Genomic DNA, 13,396 nt, shown 5'->3' on the forward strand with positions numbered 1-13,396 from the left:
ATGATGCACTCTAGTTTAAATTATAATCTCAACATATTTCCAATGTAAGTTATGACACAGCATTTAGACTGGTCAGTTTGCCCTACTAAACTTGTTTGGTAATTTACAGGCAAGGAAAGTTCTACAGAAATGCAAATTAGTAGTATCTCTGGCACAAATAACTCTAAAGCCACTATTGCCTAAGAAGTATTTCTAAAAGAAAGCCTAAGTAATGCAATAAAATGAGTTGGAGAAAACTTGATTTGCCTAAGCAATGATATTTCGGCTTCTTTCTATACATGGCTGTTTCAAATCAGAGAGCTGCTAACCAACCAAGGTTAAGCATCCAAGCTATAAACCAAAGTCAATAGCTAAAATTTACACCTCAGCCAATAATGCACTAAATAGCCCTCGGTAAACCATCATTCTCTCAGCTTCTGTCCCCAGTTGGCAATATGGACACAACAGAAACAGCAGCAACAGCACTAGAATTCTGTACATTAACCTATTTTTACAAAATAGAACTACAAGATACTTACTCTGCTATCCTCCTCGTCTTCTTCAGATTTATCTGAAGGAGATGGTGAAGAATCACTTTTTATCTCCTCTTTAATTTTTGCTGCTTTTACTGTTTTGTTCTTCTTGAGCCTCATCTTTCGCCTCTTTGAGCCTCCCTGATTATCAGAAAAACATGTCAAGTTATTTTAATGTGGTCTTATTACTAAAACTTATTCAAGTTTTTCTTCCAGCTAAGTTACACACAAACAGAAGGAAACAAAAACTGTGATTATAAAAATTATGATTTGATATATTTATGTGAGTAGAGCTTTACATTTAATTGCAAGATGGAGTAAACACTACAGATATTGTAGATCTAGGTAAGATGAAGCCTCAGGAAGTACTGCAATTTATTACTTCTAGTAACAAAATCACTTACTGCCCCAGAGAGTCTTTGTGCTTCCTTCTTTGCAAGATCCTTATTGAGTAATTTTATGAGGTAGTCTGCACGAGTCTGCAACTGCTTGGCCTGGGGTTTTTTATCTGGATCATCTGGTAGAATCTGAAAAAGCAATTTAAAATGCTTTCTTTAAAGTATATGCACAGCTTCATCACCTTGATAAATAGAAACAGACTAGGAAAGGCTGCTAAATTCCAGCCCAATTTAATTTTACAACGATGTCCTTGAAACCCACCCACACACTACTTTGGAGTGCCTCTTACAGAGTTGGCCCCAGAACTCATGTTATAAGTTTAACATCTAGAGGGTGGGGGTCTGCACCCCCCCCCCCAAAATAATAATAATCTGGGGAATCTCAATCTGGGTTTCAGGGATCCCAAAGAAATCCAGAATTCCTGAAATTTGGGAAAGATTCTCTGATCTAGTTTGGACAGATAAGAGAATCCCGTATTTATCTAGCCATTATTCTCTATGGGGAAACCTATCCCAGGGGTGTGTGACATTTTTCAAGCAAACTAAATTTTCAGGGAACCTACGCCTGACTATCCTCTAAAGACTCCCCAAGTTTTAGGAAGACTGGACCCTGGGGTCCAATTCTGTGAGTCCCTGAACAAGGTGCCCCCAGCCACTTCCCATTGTTTCCTATAACGGAAACATTTCCAAGCTGGCTCTCAGGCCAAAGAAAATAAAAATAAATCACAGGGCCATGGCTGCTACTGGTCAAAGGCAAACTCTCAAATGCATGCTCAACCCAGAGAAAGCCCAAAAGAGCCAAATCGATTATACACCCCTAGTAGGGAATGTTCTTCACGTGACAGGCCTGATACAGGGACTCATTTGGGTAACAATGATTAGGAAGATTCAAGGGTAAAAAATGTGGTGGTTATTATTTCTCACTATTCCTACAAGAAATGGCTTTCAGTCTCAATTTGAAGTCTTCGGTATGGCCTTTAAAACCCACTATGGTACGTAAAGGACCTTCTTGAACTTGTCTGTTTTTAAAGCCTTCTTTGATGCTCTGTTTTGGCTACCCCAGCCTTCTGAAGTGAGGAGTGTGACACCAAATGACAGAGCTTTCACAGTTGAGGTGCCAGCTGCATCCATTCATCTGACACCGAGTCATTTGAGTTCTGGGCACTTTTATCAGATTTTTTTCATGTTCTCCCATTGTGTCCCAGTATTTTATACTTTCTGCTTTATTATGTACGGGACGGCTCATTTGTTTGTTTTAAGATTTCTCACTCTCTGCTTTTTAGTACATTGATGCAATTAGACTTGATGGCTTTAAGATGTGTTAGCTTTTGTAGTGTTTAAGGGTCTAACTATTTATTGTAGTTTTTATCACAGAATGGCCTGGTCTCTACTACATGACTCCGAAACTAGCTTTTGGTGCATAATGTATCAGTGAAGACGGAAAAGGACTTCTAAAAAAGAAAAGATTATTACAGTTTTCCCAGATGAACATCCTCAGAGTACAGCCTGTTTGCTACCCCAGTGATCTTTCTGTAATCAATTTATCTTCTGCCAAGTATCAATATAGTGGAGAAATGGAAAAGAAGGCTTACCTTGTGTGTCAAGTTGAGATCTGGATCCATTTTTATCATTTCCCAGCTACCATATCCATACTCATAGATACCTATGAGAAGATTAGAGTCATCTTCTTTACCCCAGTCTATATCAAAATGAGCTGCTTTGGTATGACAAGGAATGGCATATCTAAATGAAAAATAAAGCACAAGCTCATTAACTTATATTACCATTATTTATTTTAAGAAGTACAGAACTCGCTTTTCATTTCAAAATATTGAATAATCTCTCTACAAATTTGGGTAGCAATGGCAAGAACCAGGGTTAGTTCAAGAACATGTTGTGGCAGAATCAAGGGGCGGTGGAGTTTTTAGTACATTACTATCCCACCTTTTCTCCAAAGAGCTTAGGATAGCTAGCATACATGATTCTCTCTTCCTCCATTTTATGCTAACTATCCTGTAGATTAGGTTCAGCTGAGAAAGAGTGACAGACTCCAAGTCACACAATAGGTTCCATGGCAAGAAAAGATTTGAACTTGGCTCTCCCCAGGTTTGGACTAACATTCTAAACTACTTTACACTGGCTCTGTGTGGGTGAAACATTTTAATTTATTGCACACTGTGCAAACAGGGCTCTATCATATATCATAAACCAAAAAGTTAACAACTAACCTCTTCCTTTCCTCTGGATCTGAAGGAATGGATTTATGCAATGGTGCTAGTTCTTCTTCATGTGAGATGACTAGTTTTGCATTTACCTGCACTCCAGATATTCGGAAAGTTGGGCCTTTAACTTTGCCAAGTCTGCCCCCTTAAAAAAAAGAATACAGTACAGATAAAATTTTATGTGAGTTTTATATACAGTTGCTCCAAAACACCAAGGAATCATCACAAGAAGGAAGTGGCAATCAATACAAATGTACTGCAAGAATGCATACAAATTTTAAACAGTTGGATAAAGTGAAATTTATACCTCTCTAATACATTGTAAGCTATAATGAAATAATACCTAACTCAGTAAAGGCTACCTTCAACCTAGGAAAATGTTCTTTGTGGTCTGTGGAATAACATGCATGCTGCCCCATCTCCTGTTCGGTCTATGTTTGCTTTTACTGGCATCCTGTAACTACAAGCTTTATTTTGCATGATGCTGTAAGCAGTAGGTCATAACATGTTTTATACAGAATTCCAGAATACTGAGCAAACATCTCTACCTTGAGACAGTTAAGTGCAGTGGAACAGAAACTGCTGAGGAAGTTGTCTGATCCTTTCAGACTTTTAGTCCAAACTGTCCCTAATTATACAATGATATAAACAACCACTACATATAAATATGTTGGGCATGGGTATGGCTCACGGAAATGGCTGGCAAAAGTGCAACTGAAACCAGCTGTATCTAAGATGCTATATTTGTTCACTCAGAGATATGCTAAAGGCGGCAACTGCATGTGCAGACAGCAAAATGTTGTGCAAAGTGTTTCTTGTAGTTCTCAATATGTTGTATTTCTTTCCATTTTTTTCAACCAAGCCATACCTGCTCTTTCTTGTCCAGACGAACTATCCTTTAATGCCTTGATGCACCCATTATGTACCAGCTCTCCAAGCCGTCTAAGGTCTGTCTCAGATTTGTCCACTAATTCAGCATCTCTAGCTATTGCATCTAACCTGTAACAGAAATATATATTTCATCTCTAGTCTCCATATATGACAGATGCCTTCAAAATAGAAAGCAAAATACATCAATGCTAGGTATTTGTATAACTCCCTTCTAATGAGGAAATGTGAAGTCAAGCCCCATCACTATTAGTATTAGTGGCAGTGGATGCAGAGGGCTTTCAAGAATACTTGCTGCCCATTTGCCTTTTAGTGTTCTGGCCTGGCACAGGTTGGTTTAGGAGCTATGTGCTACAGATAAGACCCAAGCCTCCATCTGTAAACATGGATTTAACATCCCCAAGCGAGGATCCTGTTCTTTTCAAAGGAGTTTAATCCTTCTTAGAACAGTCTGACATCTCAGATCCTGGTTGGCTATACTGCTAACAGAACCTTCGTTTAAACACAGTTTCAATTTAATATTTCAGTACATTGAAAAAGTAAAATTCCTGGCTATCTGGTAAGCTTACCTTTCAAGAGGGCCTCCAAATTTCTTGTAACTCTTAATAAACCTAAAACAAAGAATTGTATAGGTTAACTGCACGTTTTAACTGCTAAATGTCATTTAAAACATTTATAAAATATGCATAACATATAAACAAAATAAACAGGATACTGTTATAATTAAAATCATTGCAGACTTTCTTTTGACAAAATATCGGAATTTAAGAAACTGCATACACCTGGTCATACGATCAGCTGCTGGCTTATATAGATTTTACGGAGTAATTTCACAAACTGATCGTTCACAATAAAAAAAATGAAGTAATGAAAAATCAAGACAAATTATTTTGAATTAGGAAGAAAATCAACCTGGATCTGTATTTAGTATTGTTTACTGCTTAAAATACAAAACAGTATTATTCAGGCAATTCCAAAACTCATCCAATTACTTGTTTTTCCACTTAAAACAGCCTCTAGAAACTGCTGTCTTAGAGGAAAAAAGGAGTTATAGGAATTACAAAAAAAAAAAAAACCCCACAAAACAAACACACACAAATCAGTTTTTATCACTGTGCTTTATTTTAAACAAGCATGGAACCAACTTTTTCCCAGCAGCTCTCTTCAGTTTAATTTAAACCTATACGAATTAATGTATAATATAGTACCCTTATCAAGAGATCTTACTTTAAGTGAAAAGAAAATACCATTTAAAGACTAAACTAAATTAAACATAAAATAAATATATATTGATAAGAAGTAATTTTGAAACATTATTTAGATAATTTAGGAGAGGTTGGTTCTTCTAAATTCTTTTTGGTAATGGTCCAATGAAACTTCTTTTGCTACTTTTCACATGTACATCTTTTTCTTTGCTTCTTACCTCCTAATCTCAGCATCACTAAATCCTTTAATATTTTCCCGTGGAATAGTTCGTGGTCTTCCACGTTTTTTGGGACGTTTTCTTTCTGAGATAGAGTCACTATCTGATCCAGAATATCTTCTGCTCCTACGTCTCCCTTCACTTCCATTAAAGCTGATCTATATATTTTTAAAAGAACCAAGAATACAAAAATTAAGTGCCTAGATTCAACATTAAACATTTTAAATGCAATATGATCTAGCCCCAACAAGCTGTGGAAAAGACCTCTCAAAAGTACAGCTTACCTGTTTTGCACAGTTTCTCATTCTTGGAAGCATATAAATTTCTTCCAGTTCCTTTTGTCTTTCTTCTTCTTCTAATCTTCGTCGCTGGACCTCTGGAATTATTTCCTCCCAGTTCCTTGAGTTTTGTTCAGGCTCCAATTCAATGTCATCTTCATCCATATTGGAGAAATTGGCCACCTATCAAAACATTTGGTTTTTCCAGAAACAGTTACACATGCAAAAAACTCATGTTCATTACAGAGTGATGTGTAATGAAACAAAATTTCCTCTGCTTAATAGGGGTGTGCACCCGAAAAATATTCAGGTTTCTCGCTTAGGATTTCAGGGTTTATTCCGAAGTGGCATACCGCTTCGGATTCAGGTTTCGAAGTCGCTTTGGTATGCTCTGTAAAGATTCAGCGCATACTGAAGTGATGGGGGAGGGGGAAGGCCACCCCAACCTTAAACTACCACCCCCACCCTTTAACTCCATCCCCCCACCCCACTGACCTGGTCAGGCTCCAGCTGGCCTTCCCTGCCACTTTCACAGCTGGCGTGGCGCCAGCAGCAGGGAAGGCCCTGTCTGCCGGACAGTGGCAGCTGGCACGGCTGTCCAGCAGAGAAGGCCTTCCTTGCTGCCTCTGCGGCCGGCTGGCAGAGAGGGCCTTCCCTGCTGCTGGCACCATGCCAGTGCGGATGGCCAGCAGAGAGGGACGCCACTGCTGGAGGCCAGCCTCCTCCTCCAGCCGGTGTGAGGTAAGTGGGGGTGGGGAGGAAAGGGTGGGAATGATAAAGTTTAAAGGGCCCTGCCGCTTGCGAAAGGGCCCTTTAAACTCCCGTGACCCCCGAAGCTTCCCAAAGCATTATGAATGCTTCAGGAAGCTTTGCTTTAGGATTTCCGAATCGGGCCCGATTTGGGTATTTTACCCAAATCAGATACCCAAAGTGCACACCCCTACTGCTTAATATATATGACACAGATCTGTGGAAACAGTAATCCAGTACATAACCAAGCAGAAGAGAATAATTTCCATTCTATGGACAGAACATCTGCAGTTCAAAGATAAAAAGGAAACTTTACGCTATAAAGTTGCAATCAGACTTCTACATAGTAATTTTTTCAAATAGTATCTTTCAGAATCGTCTTTGCTAGACTCCCAAATAGCTTTAAACCTTTTTTTAAAAAAAGAAAAGAAACACTATTTCTCATCCTCTATACTAAAACTGTTTCTCATTTTCTACACTATTCTCATTCTTTATTTCTTATTCTCTATAGTTTTAACCAAACTTTAATATGTACTCAAAGGGCTGTAAACACTGTTTGCTCCATGGTTGCCTGAATCAATGCAATCATAAAACACTTAACTGTGGAACTTGTTCTGTTCTTAGTAAGGAAATAATTCTATAGCCCTTGACCAAGTAACTGTATCAGCGGCATCCTCATGGAAAACAGCAGTTACAAATGTGAGAATGCAAGAGAAAACAGAATCCTCATAAATGCACACTAAATATTTTGAAGCTGCTGATCAGAAGAGGCAAAACTGGCAGCAAGACAGCAAAATGGAGAAATATTGGGGGGAAACAGACATAATAAAGCTGTCATTCTCATAATACATAGCTGGTAAAGGTCCAAAATATTCTATTAATGTACACCCTACACTGTACTTACACTGTACTTACTGTGATGCAACTGAGAAATATAGTTGTGGAAAGAAACAACATGCTTCCTTCTGAACAGGACACAGCTACTAACATGCTGATGCCATCAAGAAATCCAATAAACCATTATTTACTATGCAAATATTAAATAATAATGCAATACTTCTATGAAAACATACTGCATTCTTCTTGTCTGTGTTAAGAAGCCATGGGTTAAAGCTTTGTAGACTAAGATCCTCCTACAGTCATATTCACCTAACTACTGAAATAATGAATTCTTGGAACTAGGGCTGTGCGCTTCGGGTTTTGCTTCAGGTAATTTTACCTGAAGCAACCCGATTCGGAATGCTTCGGAATCCCCCAAAGCGGGGCCAGCGCTTCGGAATACTGAAGCAAAGCTTTCCGAAGCATTTGGAAATGCTTCGGAAATCTTCGGGGCTTGTTTAAAGGGCTCCACCGCTGCTTAAAGGGTGCTTGTTTAAAGGGTCCTTTAAACATTAAACCCCCACCTCCCCCGCCACCTACCTTGTGGTGGCTCCAGGCCACCTCCTCTGCCGCCGCTGCGCTGCCGCCCGAGCCTGTGGGGTGGTGGGGAAGGCCGGAGCCACCTCCTCCGGCCCTTCCTGCCCCTCAAATGGCTGCGGCATGCCGGTGCCGCAGCGGCCATTTGAGGGGCAGGAAGGGCCGGAGGAGGTGGAGAAAGCCCTTCCTGCTCCTCAAATGGCCACTCTGGCACCGGCACGCCACGGCCATTTGAGGAGCAGGAAGGGCTGGAGGAGGCGGCTCCGGCCTTCCCTACCACCCCGCAGGCTCGGGCAGTGGCGCAGCGGCAGAGGAGCCGGCTGGCTCCAGGCCACGCAGCCTTGTGCTGCTGAAGCCCAGCTGATAACCCAGGTAAGTGGGTGGGGGTTGGAGGGATCTCCCTGGGGGGGTGGGGGGTCTCCCCAGGGGTGGGGGGTTGCCCCAGGGAGGGTGGGTGGTGGTGGTGGGGAGTTCCCCCCTTGCTTCAGTATGCTCTGAATCTTCACGGAGCATACTGAACCGATTCCCGAACCCGAAGCGGGTTGCCGCTTCGGATTTCAGGGTATTCCAAATCGGTTTCCGAATACCAAATCTACCCACCCGTGCACAGCCCTACTTGGAACATTTGCTTCCTGAAGAAGTAAATATCCTCAAATTTCAAATGATGAAATAGAATGGAGGCTATTTTACATTGGACACAGTCTTTCTAAAATAATTTTAATATCTCCTTCCATTTTTTCAACTTAATAAGGAAAAACAGAATTATAAGCCATCATTTAGCCTATTCTGACAAATAAGCAGAACAATACTTGGAGCCGGCAAGGAGGAGATTTATAAAAGCAAGGTGTGTTTATTCATATGCTTGATATGCTTTACAAAATAAAGAGGTGAAGTACCTTAAACTGTGAAAGCAACTCATCTCCCACACTTAATGGGCCAGATTCATTTTCTCTGGTTTCAGCCCTCTTCAAAATTTCATCTATGTCCATTTCCTGTAAGGAAATACAAACAAAAATGGTCACAACAGAAATGCTAATGTGAGAAGACAAGTAAAGCAAATGCATGGATGATCAACTCTCTCTATACCTGTGGCTCCTGTTCTTCACCTTCAGGTTCCTTAAAAAGTTCCTCGGCACCAAACTTCAAGATAGCTGACAGCTCCTCTTTGTTAAAAGGAGCAGAACTAAAATTGAAGGGAACAGGTTTCATTTTCACTCTTAAAAGAATTTCTTTAATTCAGTAACAATCCTATCCACCTGAAGGGCTTGTACTGCATACACAGTTCACTGTAACAGTTCATTTTCTTTATCATACACAAAGACAAAGAGGTTGCTAGTTGGAAATTCAGCTTTCCTGCCCCCACTGTGGCTTGGATCTTCAAGTTACCAGAGCAAATACTGAAGCAACCGCAGAAGTGGCAGAATACTTCTTTCTGTACAATTTTTAGAAGTTATAGAAGCCTTTGGTGGTAACAATACTCTGTTCCTTGGCCCACCCTCCCTGGGCCTTCAAGACACTCGTGCCCATCCCAAACAACAGCACACAGCACCTCTGTGCGTTCTCCTTGGTTTCTTCTTTATTTAATTACATGCTTCTCTCACTCACATCTCTTGCTTTTCAGCCCAGTGCCTCTGTTCTCACAAGCACTATGACTCTTGCTAAGACTCTTGCTGACTGGCACTTCCATCTATCTCATGCTAAAGCTGTTTCTCTGACAATATCAAATAACTGGTTGGGTGAATGGTGTTTGTAGACAGGGAAGTTTTAGCATATTTGGGACAAGCAAAGACCCATTATTCCAGAAAAAAGTGAAGCAAGTGTTGCAGAATGTGGGTAGAATCTGTAACAGGTCAAAGAGGAACATAGGAAAGCAGCTGGCAAGCCAACCACAAACCATCAAGCACTTCCTCAAGAAATATGTGCGCCCTAACTTCAGAAGCCAGGAGATTTAGTCCAAGCAACCTGAAGCTATTAGTATTCAGGCAATAATTTCAGACTTGGGGCTGGGAGATTTTTTAATTTTCCTATTTTTCTCAGACTTCAGAAACCTCTGTCCTGTAAAGGGCCTTTAGCTTGTGCATGGTACCTGACCAAAATGCTCAGGATTATTTGCATGTATAAAGGGATTTCCCTTTAAAATGCATAGACAGATCATCCCAAATAATATACCTAGAAGGAGCAGAACCTGTGTGCAGCACAGTCTTTCCTGTAGTGTCCATTCTCTGTATCACTAGATGATCCAAAACCATCTTCTTCTTGGCTCTTTCCAGGATGTCTTCCTCAACTGATCCCTTAGTGACTAGCCGATAAATGTTAACCTACATACAAGCAAACAAACAAACAAAATATTTTAAGTAATAAAAATAGAATATATGAAGAATGGGAATGAGTTTACCTCATAATAATGTAATGTAATTCGATCAAGTATGTAGCAGTCCTTAAATGCATTCCAATATTCGAACAAGAATTACAATCCAGCAACTGAAACATTTCTGCTTCCTGCCACAAGGAACTACAGGTGGAATTAACCTGTAGCCAGGTTAATCACAGAGCAAAGAATCTAAGCAAAGCAGGAGGGAGAATGCTTATCTGTTCAATCTTGGAGAACCTACTCCACTAAGTGCACCCCAGAGCAGCCTCAGGGACATACATGTGAGATGAGACTTACGCCCGTGGAACATGACTTTCCCATTTCTCCCCTCCCACTTCTGCCAAAAAGCTGCTTGGGAACAGCATTTTAGGAGGCATGTTGGACTGCAGCAGGAAGGAAGAAAGAAAGTCATGTTCCATGGGTGGAAATCCTTCTGGCCACAGAAACACTGTGCTGGATTATGGACAGCATAAGCAGCAAATTGCTCTTGCTTTGAAACATCCAATTACTGGATAAGAGTCCAAAATTAACACACATATACCTGTTTCTTTTGGCCAATCCTATGAGCTCTAGCCTGTGCTTGCAGGTCATTCTGAGGGTTCCAGTCAGAATCAAATATAACTACAGTATCAGCAGATGCCAAATTTATACCAAGACCGCCAGCTCTAGTAGAAAGTAAAAAGCAGAAATCCTGAAACAAAGTCAAAGGAATTGATTTAAAATAAAATCTGCAAGAAGCACATAAGAAAATTAACATATGCTTTAACACTGTAGGCAAGATACCTGTTTAAACCACATAAAAAGAACTATCAACCTGCTCTTAGTAATGTATGTACATCTATGCACTTGTCTTCAATGCAAGTATCAATTGCTTAAGGTTGAAATGCTTGTCTAAGTATTCAAGTTCCCTTCCAATCTGAAGTTACAGCTATAATCGCGAAGGCTTCTTTTATAGTTATATGAAATGAGAAGATAAATTTTATTCCCTCAATAGAAAACAATACATTCCCCCAAAAAAGGATACCTCAGAGCCTTCTGCATTAAAATGATCCAGTGCTTGCTTCCTCAGTTCCCCTTTTATTGACCCGTCTAGTCTCTGCATGAGGAAAAATAACAGTTAGACTGAGACTGCCCAAGTGCTGCATTTGCCATTAACAGGAAAAAAAGTGTGATCAATCCCACCAGTTAAAAACAAAGCTCTTACCTGAAAGGGAAACTGACGATATTTCAAATATTCAGCTAGGATGTCCAGCATCCGCACCATCTGAGAGAATATAAGCACTCTGTTGCCACGTTCCCTTAAGCGAATCAGTAGCTTGTCTAGAAGAATAAGCTTCCCACTACTCCGGATTAAATTCTTTAACAAAGAAAGGAAGAAAAGGGTTACTTTAGAAAAATTAATATACTATAGAGTATACTAACGTTAATGAATTTTAAAGGAATTAACAGCTGTTCAAACTCTGAAATCATATATCAAACATTTGTCAAAGTTAAAAAGCTGTATTTGCTTCAATCCTCAATTAAAAATCACATGTTTAGGGCTAACTTGTTTCTTTTAGGAAGACAGTAACTTCTGTATGTTACAGTTACACAATCTAAGTAAATAACAGAGATGGGCACAAACTGGGAAAATGGCAGTTTGTGGCGGTTCATCACATTGCATGAAACACAAACTTTCATGAACTTGCCCAGTTCACAAACCGGTTCATTTGCTTGGTGTGGTTCGTCACTTCCGGAGGCCATAGAACAGCCTCCTTGACAGTCAGAGATGTCAAACTCACAGGAAGTCTTCTGCAGGCTCTCCTTCAACTATCCTCCAAGTTTGGCTAAGATTGGATTTCAGATGTCTGAATTATAGACCCCCAAAGCGGGTGTGCCCAGGAAAGCTCCATTAGATATAATGAGAGCTACGAATGCCAATTGACTTGCATTGGTTCCACTGAAATACATTGCAGCACCAAAAAGTTGAAATGAAAACGAGAGATGGAGTTAGAGAATTTTCCTCTGAGAACAGAATGATGGCCTTCCAGAGTGGAATGACAGTTCCTTTGAGCAGAAAAACTGCTCTGGGGCTGGAATGGGGACAGAAGTGCTCTTTGAGGGGACAGTCAAGGAGATGTTCATGAGGGCAGATCAATCCTGAGGGAAGGAGACATTGGGGGAACAGAAATCTTCCCAACAGGGCGGGTGATGGATAGGGAGCCTGGAAGCCAGAAAGGAAAAACCTTTTAATGTGGAAACAGACCCTGGGTGGGAGTTGCCACAACAGCCAGAATCCATCTCCCCAACAGGGTGGCCAAGAGGGAAACCTTCCACCAGTGGAATCCATCTCCACAACAGAGTGAGCGATTCTTGAGGGGACTCATAAGGAGTGGGTTAAATAGGGGACTGAGTGTGAGGGGTAATGTGGGCAGCTGCATCAGCAAGTGGTTAGGATGTCAAGGCCCTGGATGGTCTAGTGGCAAGGAATTCCCAAAGGGGAGGGGTTCAGACCCTCTTGGAATGAACCCAGCTATGGACAACTGAGTCTCTCTGCTGGGATGCAGCCAGGAGGTGGCAGACACTGGTGGACTAGGGGACAGGAGGACCAATGGGGAAGGAGGTTAAAATTCCCTGTGTGTGTGTGTGTGGGGGGGGGGGTGCATTAGCACCTGGCAAGGATAGGGGGTGGTCCAGAGCCCTGACCCACCCAGACACCTTCCCATCCAGGACAGGTGCTCTAAATAATAAGGATACTGACAATAAGTATAATCTATTAAAGTATTCTGGCTGGCACAGGCTGGGGTTCTCAAAATAATAATAAAAGACTCTTCAGATGAGTAATCCACTAGGCTTAGCCCAAGCCTGGCTGTGGAACAGAAGCAAGTGCTTCAGAGCCCTGAAGCACCAGAATCTCAAGCACAAGCTTCAAATACCTCCCTCGGCAACTGAAAATCCAACAGCAGTTCCTCCCTGTCTAACTGCTGCACACTCACCACTCATAGAGCAGAATGGGAGCTCTCTGGTTGACAGCCAGAGCTGCCTATCAAGCTTTGGAAGGTGACATTGGTGTTCCAAGGGCTACAGAAGGTCTGCAAAAGTCCATCCTCCCTGTTGCGTAGAGAATAGATTGACTGGCGCCAGGCTGTGCGCAGTGAC

General features: G+C 41.1%; 1 protein-coding gene across 2 annotated transcripts in view; it reads right to left on the reverse strand.

Annotated features, from left to right (window-relative positions):
* Window positions 1-13,396, reverse strand: part of CHD1 (chromodomain helicase DNA binding protein 1) — an 81,834-nt gene that overhangs the window by 18,011 nt on the left and 50,427 nt on the right. For both annotated transcript variants that reach the window (XM_054986499.1, XM_054986498.1), the window contains exons 17-30: window positions 11,463-11,615; window positions 11,283-11,354; window positions 10,800-10,949; window positions 10,057-10,205; window positions 8,974-9,070; window positions 8,784-8,879; window positions 5,728-5,904; window positions 5,444-5,601; window positions 4,590-4,631; window positions 4,001-4,131; window positions 3,139-3,277; window positions 2,503-2,653; window positions 917-1,039; window positions 519-653 (exon numbers count right to left, since the gene is read on the reverse strand). In XM_054986499.1, coding sequence (XP_054842474.1) covers window positions 519-653; window positions 917-1,039; window positions 2,503-2,653; window positions 3,139-3,277; window positions 4,001-4,131; window positions 4,590-4,631; window positions 5,444-5,601; window positions 5,728-5,904; window positions 8,784-8,879; window positions 8,974-9,070; window positions 10,057-10,205; window positions 10,800-10,949; window positions 11,283-11,354; window positions 11,463-11,615 — 1,773 coding nt within the window. The remainder of the gene's footprint in view (window positions 1-518; window positions 654-916; window positions 1,040-2,502; window positions 2,654-3,138; window positions 3,278-4,000; window positions 4,132-4,589; window positions 4,632-5,443; window positions 5,602-5,727; window positions 5,905-8,783; window positions 8,880-8,973; window positions 9,071-10,056; window positions 10,206-10,799; window positions 10,950-11,282; window positions 11,355-11,462; window positions 11,616-13,396) is intronic.

This window comes from Eublepharis macularius, chromosome 8 (assembly GCF_028583425.1).
Source record: "Eublepharis macularius isolate TG4126 chromosome 8, MPM_Emac_v1.0, whole genome shotgun sequence".
NCBI classification, from domain to species: domain Eukaryota; kingdom Metazoa; phylum Chordata; class Lepidosauria; order Squamata; family Eublepharidae; genus Eublepharis; species Eublepharis macularius.